The sequence below is a fragment of the Coloeus monedula genome, assembly GCF_965178545.1.
Source record: "Coloeus monedula genome assembly, chromosome: 14".
NCBI classification, from domain to species: Eukaryota; Metazoa; Chordata; class Aves; order Passeriformes; family Corvidae; genus Coloeus; species Coloeus monedula.
Window position 1 is genome coordinate 11,857,505 of NC_138794.1, and position 12,638 is coordinate 11,870,142.

Below are 12,638 nucleotides of genomic sequence, written 5' to 3' on the forward strand. Positions count from 1 at the left end.
ACCAGTAAGGAAAGAACAAAATCGTATTGAACTAAAATTGCAGGGCACAAGAGGTTTCTGTACTTTCATTTTACAAGTTTATTTTGCAGCCAGTTCCTCAATATTTTATTCCATAAGCTGATTTTGCAATTTACAATGATATGTCTAAGTATTAATTAAAAAAAAAAGAAAACATTTTTATGGTGGTGTTACATCTCATCCAGGAGAAGAATCATTACTAAGGTTTTTAGTAGGTGTTCCTGCTTCTTCAAGAGGCTTTTCACATTGCTTTGGTTTTTATTAATCACCTTTAGACTGAACAATCTAAGCTACACAAATACATTGCAACTTCTGTAGTAGATGAAATAAATATACGATCAATGACCTGCAAAACAGCTGTTTGATTTATTTGATTCACGTAAATTATTTAACAATACTTCTGGTTCATCCTACAGGGTTATGGAATTTCTCCTTCTGTTGTTTGCTTGTATGAAATATTGACATTTTAGGTTAAATAATCAAATTGAGGTGACACCATGGTAAAGCACAATTCAATTTTCACTTAAAGATAGCACATAATTCTTTGTGATTGGTACAGTCCTTACAGGATTATTGATCCTTTTCATTACTGTAGGGGAGCCCTCAAGAAAAACACATTTATGTGATTCTCAAATGCCACAAATGGAACACATGTAATTGTATTTTAGGTCAATCTTTGAAAAAAAAAGAAAGAAAGAAACAAAAATCCCCCAAATTACTCTGTAAAATGTAGGAGACTCCAGCCAATGCAACAAGATCTGAGAATACTTTTACCAGGTTCAAAGTCATTTGCAGTTTCTAAGAAGCTAATTGCATCCTGCACCAGCTGGGCAAAAGGCATTTGAAAGCCATTTAAATCTGTGTACATACACAAATAAATAATTAGCATTTTTATAAAGCCTGCCTGGTACCTCCTTCGTGCATTTATAACCATGGAATGCACTCTCCAGTAGGAAAATTTCCCAGCTGTTTTGGCTGGTGTTACCCTGGCACATTTTTGCAAATAGCATCGTCCATCCCGCGATGTTCCCTGTCACAAACATTTATGGAGCAGTTCTGGTGATCCAAAACCTCAGACCTCATCAGACAAAAAAAAACAAAACCTGGGCAGGCAAATTCCTCTCTGCAGAAAACAGGGATGAAGGCCATGGAGTCTTCATCCAAAGCTGGCCAAGGTTGCTTTCAATCCATACCCAAACAGCTGTAACAACACAAGCACCTATGAGAAAATGAAACCATATTTAGAAAATAAATGTTAAGCCCAAATATTTGAGAACTGGAAGTCTGAGGAGCATTTTGGTGTTGTCACTGTGCAAAGGATCTTTGTGTCCCTGCTCTGCAGCTTCTCTGTGCTCTCAGCCAGCTCATCCTGGACAACATGGAAGTGCAGCGCTGGCTCTTCAAGGTGGATGATGAGCGTGGAGGAAATGGCACTGCCTACTGTGATGTTATTTCCCACCTGGAATGCTACCACTGGATCCAGAAGGAATGGCAGGGACTCGGCCCTGAGGTGTGGAGTAAGAGCCAGGCTCGTGTAAGTAACAAAATTACATCATCTTTGTTGTCATGGCTCTTTAATGGTCCCCTGAGGTTCCTCCTCGCTGTAAATCTCTTCTCTGGGCCTTGATTTGAAGGTAAACATTGATATCACAGCCCAGACTGGCTTTACAAAGTAGAGGTAGCAGCAATTCAAATAAAACAGTGAAATATTCCAAAATATAAAGGAATGTCTGGCAACCAACTGTGGAATAAGTTGTGTCATAACACTTCCTATGCAATAATGTGCAAATTTTATACATTTTTTTAAAGTGAGGACATATAAAGGGAAGTTTATAGGTAGTAGAGCCTAATCTATACATAGAAATTTGAAATTATTGAAACAAAGATTAGTTGGGATTGGGATTAAAATAGTTGAACAACACTAATTTGAAATCATACAAACCTGATTGCTTTTTCATCTGGTTTTCTATGGATTGTTTTTCCTGTATATTTTGCCTTAGTAATAACTTTTAAATCTGTATGACACAACACTTGAGGTCTTGGAGGTCATTAAAGTCCTGCCAGTTTCATTACCAGAGGTGTTTAGGAGAGACATCAATAAGTATCTAACTAAGGGAAACGTCAGAGCATGAACTCAGGCACTCCTGGATTCCTAAGAATACCCACGATTGAGAGGCTGGAAGATGATACATTTTAACTGCAGAAAGATCCATATGAAACCACACTTCATTATTCTGGCCTTCCAAGAACTATTTGTAGTTTAAATATTCATTGGTATTTAAATGTGTTAATTTCAATAAGCATTTGATATTTCTGTATCTCGTGCCAAATTCATTCCTAATGTAATGGTTTTAAAGCCAGAAGGAATGTATCCAGAAAAATGGTTTAATTTACATAAACTACTCATTATAGCTCCTCTGATTTTTTTAATTCAATCAAAACGGGTTCGAAATTTTGGGTTGATTGAATTATATTGTATATTAAAATTTCAAATTGGGCTGATTACAGTTCTGCTGCGTTTGACAACTAGAAAATAATTCCACATTATAAAACAGAGTTCATGATACAAAGCTAAAGGGATAATTTCTCTGATCTGCTGATTCCTTACTGCCTGCAAGTCAGACAGGATGAAGGAGAGCCCTGGAGAGCCATGCCAGTGCGACACAAAGCTCAGGATGTATCCAGGTCCTGCTCCCACCACCTGAGTCATGACAAAATCAGGAGTCACCAGCTCCAGTTTTTTGCTGGTATAAATCCCTGATGTAAGTGGCATTCCCTGTTTCTGTGCCTTTTTAATTATTTTCCTAAGTGCTTCTGCATAAAGGACGCAGTGATCCCTGACTTCCTTTGGTTTTCCTTTATACTCCATTTACCTCAAGCTTTGATACAGCCAGCAATCAACCAGTGAGAAACTCAAAATATAGATACATGTTGGAAGTTGGGAAATAAATATGGAGTAATGAATTTGATCTAACTTCCCAGAGTCAGCAGACAAATAAGGCCAATATTGAAGTGGGCCTTGGCAAAGTGTTGCCCAGAGAAGCTGTGGCTTCCTCATCCCTGCAAGTGTCCAAGGCCAGGTTGGACGGGGCTTGGAGCACCCTGGGAGTAGTGGAAGGTGTCCCTGCCCATGGCAGGGGCTAGAATGGGATGATCCTAAAAATCCCTCCCAATCCAAACCTTTCTGTGATTCCGAAGTGTGGAACTTGCTGCTGTTTTGAATACTTTACTTGAATGTTTGCTCAAATTTCCCTGCCTTCTGCGTTTACCCTCTTTTGAAATAATGAATTGCAGCCTCCCTGAGTCTCAGCACTGAGAGCAGAGGATTAAAATGCTCCTTTGTTAGGGAACACCATTGTAATGATCCACATTTAAACATCAAAGCAGGAGTTTGTGCTTTAATGTCCTGTTGCAGTGTAGGGACCTGGTTCCTTTGATAATGAAGACGTCGTGTCACGGTGGCGGCTGCCACACAAAAAATGGATGCTGGCAGGTTATTAAAAAATTCAGCTTCTTGATGAAAGACTATCCTGCAGGCTAGGAGTACAGTGAAAAGCCTCTCCATTCTGGTGGGATTATTAGAAATGAGAACATGACTGTAAGCACTAAATTATGGTAATACTTACAAATAGCATCATTTGCATAGCAGTTTAAGACATGACACCCAGATTTTCCTCAGTAGTGTGGAGTAGGCAACAGATTAAAAATAATGTACTTTGTGAGTCTGAACTGTGTAAAAATCTATTCCGGCTAAAAATGAGGCTGATTTTAGATTCCTCATTGCAAAGAGAGCATTGGGGCAGACCCAAGTGCATGATGGGTTTATGGATGGATTTCACCTTGTTAACTTAATGCAGCCTCTGAGTTATCTGAACAATTAATTTGCAACTGCAGAAAGGGTTGAAATCATAAACTGCATGAATGTCTCGAAGTCCATCAGCGTCCTGTGCACTGCTCAAGTCTGTCAGTAGAGAAATTTCATCCTGAGGCCCAGAATCCAATGGCTCAATATCCAGAGGACTGCTGCACATTTGGTACTTGCGAGGTTGTTTGTGGAGACATCCTCCAGTGTGGAAAAGAGCATCGGGATCTGGCCCTAGTTGTGTACAAAGAAATGAGTAAATACTGAGGTCCTTATCAGATTAACTGTATCTTATAGGGTGAATGATGGTTGTAGGGAACAAATAAATTAATTTTTAACATATGCTGGTTTTCTGTACCAATTCAAGCTTCAGTTAGTCCATGCATAGCAGAAAAAGTGGTTTTGCTGCTGTAAGAATAAGTGAATAATTTTTTGGAACATCTAGATAAAGATATCCATAATCCTTATTAATATATGGTGTAGCTGGGCATCTGAGTCCTGCTCAAAGCCAGCAGCTCAGATTCTGGAAAATCTCACCTAAACTTACATGGACCTTAGCTGGGAGACTGTAAATTCATGGAAAACTCTTGTTTTTGCTGACACAATCTCTGGCTTAGAGGGATTCTGAGCTGTTGGAGGCTGGGAGAGTATCCAAGGAATGGATATGCTCGCTGTTTTCATATTTTCCTTTTTCTTGGGACTCAAACTCCCAAAACTCTTCCCTTTTAGGGCGAAGATAACATCACCTTCCCTGTTACTATTGCCTTTTTTCTTCTTTTAGCAATTCCCTTTTATATAAATAACACAGGACTGCAGGATCCTATCCTCTTGCATAACTATGGAGCTGTAAATAGTAAATCGCTGGATTAAATTACTACTGAAATTAATTTTAGAATTATCTTTTATTATCCTGTGACTTAATTAACCACCAGGACCAACAACATGATGTGAGTTTACGTTGCAGCAAGTCTGGAAATAACAAAGATCAGGCTGGAGACACAAAAAGGGATAAAGAAGAGCTGAAAATCCAGGGATAGAACAAGACACAGAAAAGCAAGCAATAAATACTCTCTCAATAAGGCCTTAAAACTGGTGATAGCTACACAACCATTTCAAAACTCTCCACTAAATATCTGTTGTAGAGCAAAAAAAGGTGATTTAATGCACTTGGGCAGCCCCTGCTAGAAAAACGTTTGAATCTTCCTCCTCCAGTTGGGTCAGAGGATTTTGTTGCTGTTTCTTTTCCTTATAGGTCATAATTTGGTTAACTTACTACAATGAGGAAATCATAATCTTTTCAAAAGGTGACAAATCTGGACAACTTTTGGTCTGAATCACATAAAACAAGATTTGGATGCTGCTTGCAGGATTTTGCATTGATTGCTGTTGGAAAATAGTAATGCAAAATGCTGGATGTTCCTTTAAATGAAACATTTTTTGGTCAGTTTTTGGAAGTCCTGTACTAAGTAATAGATGAACTCTGGGATTACCTGGAAATCAGGAATAGTGGGGAGCAGATTGTGTCCTGGTTGGATGAATTCCATGCACTGGACACCTGGAGCTCCCATACCACATCTTGTTTCTTTACTGAGTTAAGGAATTCAGAGTAGGGTGTGTGTTTGCAAACAAATCGGGATAAAACCAATTCATCAAAAATGTAATTTCAGAAACCTGCCACTGTCAGCACACTCCTTTCTGACCTCCTTTGAACACAGTAGAGCTTCCTAACACTGCTTTGTTTCCTGGTTTTTTTAATTGATCTTAGTGTAACACCTAAAGCCCACGGAGGGGGTTTTTAAGGAGCCTGTCGTGAAGTGGAATTGCAGGTGTGGTATTTTTCCAGCCTGAAGAGGGCCAGAAACTCTGACAGATCCCCAGAAAATGCATTTTCAGCATTTTGACAGGTTTTTAACAGTTCTTCTAACTGGTATTGTGTTTATTCGGGAAAGAAGAGGAACCCAAAGACTTCAGGAGAAGCTGATGATGTAAAGGAGTAGTGCTGCAGGTTTCTTAGTGTGAGCAGTGCTCTGCCAGCAATTATCCCAAATAATTGAAACATTCCCTGTACCTGCACACAATCCTCAGTTTATTAAGATTATCTGTGTGTCTGCCATGGTGGTGTTTGAGGTGATGTGCAAATCTGAGGTAAAATTAAGCAGAATTGTATCCCTGGGCTCAGTGAAAGCCGGGATATCGCTCCTGAGCCACAAGCATGAGCTCTGCAAGCTGTTGGGCTGTATGTCCTATTGATTTAATATGCTCCTAATCAGTACATAAAGCTATAGGCCTGCAGTGTTAATTTTTCATATGCTTACAAAGTACCCTTTGATTTTCTGTCACGCGTTAATTACAGCGTTTTGCCATTAAATAGGAAGCTTTGTGTAAACTAATTACTAGGTAATCATTGTCTACCGCCAGCGTGCTGTTCCTACCTTTTATTTTATTCTAAAAATGCACAGATCTCGCAGTCTGGAACCACTATACCTTCCAGCCATTAGCTCTCACTAATTCATAGCATTATTGTGCTAAGATTGTAGGAGTTGTAATTGTTGTGGTATCAGTGCTGTTAATTACCGGAGTAAACAGTTGAAATGGTGCCAAGGTCTATTGTACAAGGCAGAGGAAAAGGAGGTTTAAATGTTACTTCCACCATCTGGGGACTGGAGGAGAGGCAAATGCTAGAAAACAGCAGTGAGGCAATATCAGAACTTCAGCTCCAGGGTTTTAGGCCATATGGATCCAGAATATTCTGAATCAATTGAATTTAAGTGCCAGTTTGTAGCAATAACAGTGGGGAAGGAGAGGATAAAGCAAGAGCACTAAAGAAATCTGAAATGCCTTAATGTTGGTGCAGCCAATAAAATGCCTGCTTGGATTATTTTAAAAATGTTTGTTTTGCTAAAATCCAAAAAGTAACACATAGGCAACTCTGGGAATAAAAGGAATTTAAGTGTGTGTTGTTTGTGAAACACAATGCAGGTTTTGTCTGACAATTCCCGTAGCATTACAGCAATTTCCATAAAATTCCTGGGAAGTGACTGTGGGTTTTCTGTATAAGGTTTTTTTTCTTTCTGAAATTCATTAGAATATTTTCTTTAGAGATACAAGCCACAAAGGAGAGCAAGTCACAAAAGTGCATTAAATTTATAGAGATTGAAATAGAGAAAACTCAATTGGGAAAATAATTTTAATCTGAGAGCATCAGAATTGTCTGTGCACTTGCAGAAATCTCACTAAAAAACAGGAAAATGCCTTCAAATATTCCTGATCTCATTTAGTATGAGGATTAACATCCCAATATCCTGAACTTACAAAAGCTGCATTTGAAATAAATATATGACTGTTGTTTTGAAGAAAGCTTTTTGGAGATCATGACAATTGTGTTTTCTTTTCTCTGAAGGAAGGTGTGGGGAACCTTGAACATGCAGGATGCACCTTGCAAAAGACACACTTTTGAAATATTTATTTGGATTAGAAAGCAAACTAATTAATAAAATTATCCTAATCTTAAACTAACATTCAGTGCATAGTCATGCAGAATTCTTTGAGGGGTTCATAGCACTTTCAAGATCCTTTTTCTGGCTGATTTTTGGCAGCGCTGATTTGATCTTTGATTTCCCTGCATAGATTGTTTTCCGAGCAGGGATCTGGCAGCATATTGCTGCTGCCAGCTTAGGAGTGTTTGCAGGAAATAGGGAAGGATCTCTCTTCCTAAACAATCCTGGTTTATTTATTTTTTATTGGTCTGTTAGCAGATGTTGAAGTAGTTCAGGGCACAATGTAAACATGTGCTTTTCAATGGATGGTAAATAGGAAAGTGCACAATGAAAGAAGCGATTGGGAAGGGGTTTGGTCCAGGGCAGAGGGGGTTTTGTGGGGTTTTTGTATGTGTGTGTGTGTCTGTAGTTGAATTTAGAATTAAAAGAAGTGCTTGATCTTTCTATATGGAAACCCTCAGCGTGTGGAGTGGCAGTGTGAGCCCGGCCAGAGAGCCGTGGCCCCATGTGGTGTGAAAAAAGGAACAGCACTTTAAGTGCTGGCAAGTTGAAAGGGAACTAAGCTCCTTGTTCTGGGAGTCCCGGGAAGGGGCTGCTTTGTGGGGCTCTATTGAAGCGTGGCAGATGTGCCCCAGCCCCACAAAAAGCCCCTTGAGTGGGAGCAATCCCAACCCCTTGTCCGGCTCCGAGCGAGGGCCGTGCTCCTGGGAAGGATGAGCCCAGGAAGCGCGGAATTCTGGGCTCTGTTTGCAGCATCCCACTTAATGCCAGTGGCAGCCCCGTTTGCCAGGCAGCTGAAATGGGCCATTAGCTATCAGGGAAAATTGTCTTTGCTCCTTTCAGCAGATGGAGCAAATATTTTACAAAGCAATTTTACATACGAAAAACATTTGTGTGAGGAGGTAATGACGGCAGTTTGCCATGATGGGACCTGAGCTCTGAACATGCTTTTCCAGCTCGGGAAAGGCAAAATTGGCACTTTTTAATTTTAAAATTTGCAGTTAACAGTGAAAAGCCCGGGCTTTAAATCAGGAGGCAAACTTTAAGTAGAGAGAGGGTGCTCAGTGTGTCACTTCCGAAACCATTCCCAGTTTTATAGATCTCTCCATTTATGCTGTTCACTGTGGTACTTTGTGGTCCTGGCCAGGGTGGACCTCTCCAAATTAGGAAAAAAGTGTCCAATCAATTTAATTTGCAAAATAGGAAATAATGGCAGTTATTTGGACATTCAGGCAGCAGTCACTGGCTTCTTCTGTGGTTGCTGGTGTCACTGAGAACATCAGAATAAGCTGGGCTGGACCAATTCCCATCCAGGCAGCTGGAATACGTTATCCCAGCTCCACTGATCACAACAGAAAGGATGTACTTATAAATGGTAGGAATTGTCATTGTGCCATCCAAGTGGCATAAATTGCCCCAGCTTCATTGACTGCAGCAGAGTCGTGGCAGTTTGTATTGCTCAGGAGCTCTCTGCTGATTTTATTCCTCTCTGGCCCACTCAGCTTTTCTTATTTGGAGTTGCTTTTTTCACTCTATTTGCTTGCAAAGTCTAAATAACTTCCTTTCCATCTGATTTTTAGCTAAAAAGCCCTGGGTCTTATGCATCCTGCTCTGCAGCCTCTTTATTTCCCCAGGTCTTTCTTCCTATTTCTTCTTCCTATTTATTTACTTCTCTTCTCAACAGGCTTTTCTTGCTGGCTGATCTGTCTCCAGCAGATTTCCTACCGCTGCCTTCAACATCTGCCACATTTGGTCCTAATTTTTTGTTGCAACTGCCTAAGAAAACCTTTCAAAATTCATCTTGCTGAAGGGTGAGAATTCTTTTTTCATTTAGTGGGGAAAAGCTGGGGTTTTTTTTGTTTTGGGGGTTTTTTTTGGGTGCTTGTTCATTGTTACAAAAAGGTGCAGAACCAATTTGGAGAGATGTAAAGATTTCTACATGATGTAAACAGTATTTGAGCTGCTCATTTTTACTGCTACCAAGAAACATCAGCTGCAAGATTTGAACAAATGCTCCCTGTTTTCATTGAGCCTGTGATCCTGGATTGTTTTGGGCCACATCAAGAGATAAAACATTGGTAGGCTCTGCTGGAGATACTGTCCAATTTAAATGAAATTAGCCAGCTGAGCACTGATCTTTTTTAAAAGGTTTGACTTCATGAGTGAATGTTGGATCCAGGCTTGAGTTTGCTTACTAAAAATCCCTATAATCAGGATTATTGCCTTTTTAGAGCTTACAGTTGCAAAAAAACTCCAACCAGAATTCCAGGTGCTGATCCTTAAAGAGTGGTTGCCCGACTCTCTTCTGTGAACACCCTGGTTGCCCAGGCATTGTTCAAAGCACTGGGTTGGAGCTCAAGGGAAGTTTGTCAGATTTTCTTGAATTGATTATTTGTTTAAAATTCTGTTTTCTTTCTGTCAGACAGCTGGGTTTGGTGCTCACATCTTTCACAGTCACCAGTGCTGAGGGTGCCAGAGAAGCTGTGGCTGCCCCTGGATCCATGCAAATGTCCAAGGCCAGGTTAGACAGGACTTAAAGCACCCTGGGATAGTGGAAGGTGTCTCTACCTATGGCATTGGGATGAACTTTAAGGTCCCTCCAAACCCAAACCATTCCAGGATTCCATGATTTCTTATCCTGAAGGAGCCATGCCTTAGACGTGCAAGAAGAAAATTTAAAAGGCAGAGAAAAAGTCCCTTGAAAGTTCTGCCTGATTTTGCACCCAGTTTAGGGAAGTTTCTTCCAGAGCCATGTGTGATCCTCCAGCTCTGTCTGAAAGGAGATACAGCTCGGAATTGTTGCACTGGAAGGTTGTGTCCCACGTTACATGCTCACAGTTTCATTGTTACTTACACAAGCTTGGGCACAGCACTCCCAAATGCCTCCACATCCAGCAGTGATTCCTGTTTCTGGGTTTTTTTTCCCTGTGATTTATCAAAAGCTTTCAGGCAGCCACTGCACACCTCTTGCTTTGTTTGTTTTTATATTTCTGTTTAAATTGCACAATACCCAAAGTCAGCAGGTCTCAGGGATGAGACTGGGAGTGACAGAGGTGTTGCTGGATGCACTACTGTGAACTGATTTGTGGGGCAGCAATTCCAGGCCATCCATCATGGCTCACATCCTCTCTCCAAAGCCACGTTTATTTTCATGAGCCACTTCAGCTTGTGCTTTGTTGGCTCAGCAATAATTCAGCACAAATACAAACCCACACAAGGCCAATGGATATTTGCTCAGTACTCTGCTGTTTCAGTCAGCTGAGCCATCCAAAACTGAAATTCCTCCTTCAGATCCTAAGCAAATGAGCAGGGTAAGACCTGAAGTTGGGTAAATTCTGAGCTTGGATCTCATGTTTTATGTGCTCCTTTGTTTTTGCCATGAGGTTGTGCTGCTTAGTGTATTGATTTACTGACTAAAACCCTTTTTAACCCCTTTTTTGTGATATTTTTTAAGTCAACAACATACTTAACAACAACATACTTAAGTCAAAAACATACTTTTCTCCTTATTGTATGATAGGAGCTCACATAGCCCAGATCAGCATTGCTATCTAAGCACCTTGATATTTTTAAGGCATTTTTTCCCTCAGTTCCATGTGAGGTAGGGACAGCAATTGTCCCCTTTTCATGGCTGGGCAGCTGAGGCGCAGATGGAAAATCCCCTTCCTGAAGCCTCAAGGTGACTGCAGTCAGCAGGACCAGGGTTTATCCAGGTCTCCTGCATGCAGAGTTAATCTCTAATTGCCCAATTGTCCAGAGAAGCTGTGGCTGCCCCATCCCTGGAAGTGTCCAAGGCTGGTTGGGGCTTGGAGCAGCCTGGGATAGTGGAAGGTGTCCCTGCCCATGGCAGGGGTGGAATGGGATGGGATTTAAAGTCCCTTCCCACCCAAGCCATCCTGGGATTCTGATCATTGCTCCATCCTTCTCATTCTGGTAGGTAAATCACAGCGGAGTGATTTTGAATTTGCATTTTTGGTTACTTTACATCATGTGCTCCATGACAAAGCCCCTCTCTTCAAGCTCACTGCTCTGGAAAAACAGCTTTAATTTTTTATTTGCTATTCTTAGCTGTCAGCCATAAGGTTTCATCATGTTCCTCCAGAGCCTGAGATAAAGTGATTGTGGCTGAGGACATTGGCAGGATCAGAGGAGGGCTGGTCATCTGCTGCAGCATGGGGTGCTGAGGAGAGGGGATGTAAAACAGAGGCAAAGAGCCCCGGGGGAGCGGAGGGAGGCTCATGAAGCAGCAAGAAAAGGAGCCTGAAGCAATCCAGTCAGGGTCCTTGCACTTTATATGCTCATGTTCTTCTGGGACTTTGGGGAGCAGTAAAAGCAGTGCAGTTACTTTCTGTATTTAATGGGGCTGGGCTGTGTGTGTGATAATAAAGAATTTAAAACTAGGAAAAAAGCTGGTTTAGCTGTGGAGTGACTAATCAAACTCCACCAAAGACACAGGCACTTGGGAATTTGTTACAGATATTTTACAGATTTAAAAGGATATCTCCTGCTTTAGAAATGCTTTTGCTTGATTATTCGTATTTTTTTTCTAACTAAAGGGTATTTGGGTTGATATAAGAGCTTAAACATAGAACCAGTAAAACTACTGCTGGCATATGTGACTATTTCAATATGCTCCTTCAAAATACAAGTGATGTACAAGTTATTGACTGCTGGTATTGATCCCAAAGCAGTTACCAAGTACTTGGCATTTTCAGATGCCAGATCCAATTATTGATATAAATTATAATGCAAGAGATGCTGTGCTGAGGGGGGATTGGCTTTCAGAGAAGGACAGTTTGCAGAAGGAGGGAAGAGGAGCAAGTAGAAAAATTAAAAAAGGCTTCCTGACTGTGGGTAAACAGTAACCACATTTTTTTTTTTTTTTTGCCTGTTGGAGGCCTGGTTTTTAATCACCCCACAAGCAGTTTTCATTTCTGTAGTAAAATTGCTTGTGGTTCTATTTAATTTGTTTCTGCAGGAGCTAGCTTTGGTGAAGATCTCCCAGGAGCTGCCGGGCCTTTTAGCACAGCACGTACAGCCAGTCAATGAGAAACGATTCCCTACATGGGAAAAATTCCTCCAAACATTTCTTAGTCAAGGTAAATAAGACTGCAAAGTCGCTGTGAAGTGTTATAAGGAGTAATTATGCCATATTGTCTGCCATATTCTTGTTAGTCTTGGGCCCATTTAAATATTTATCTCCTTTTATTTCTCCATTATGCTTCAAATGTTCATTTACCAATGAATTATAGGCCACTGTT

The 12,638-nt window shown here is 40.7% G+C and overlaps 1 protein-coding gene across 1 annotated transcript in view; it reads left to right on the forward strand.

The window, feature by feature from the left end:
- Window positions 1–12,638, forward strand: part of IQCH (IQ motif containing H) — a gene marked incomplete at its 3' end in the record, with an annotated part of 49,652 nt that overhangs the window by 23,980 nt on the left and 13,034 nt on the right. The window contains exons 14-15 of the mRNA XM_082290436.1: window positions 1,361–1,552; window positions 12,356–12,476. Coding sequence (XP_082146562.1) covers window positions 1,361–1,552; window positions 12,356–12,476 — 313 coding nt within the window. The remainder of the gene's footprint in view (window positions 1–1,360; window positions 1,553–12,355; window positions 12,477–12,638) is intronic.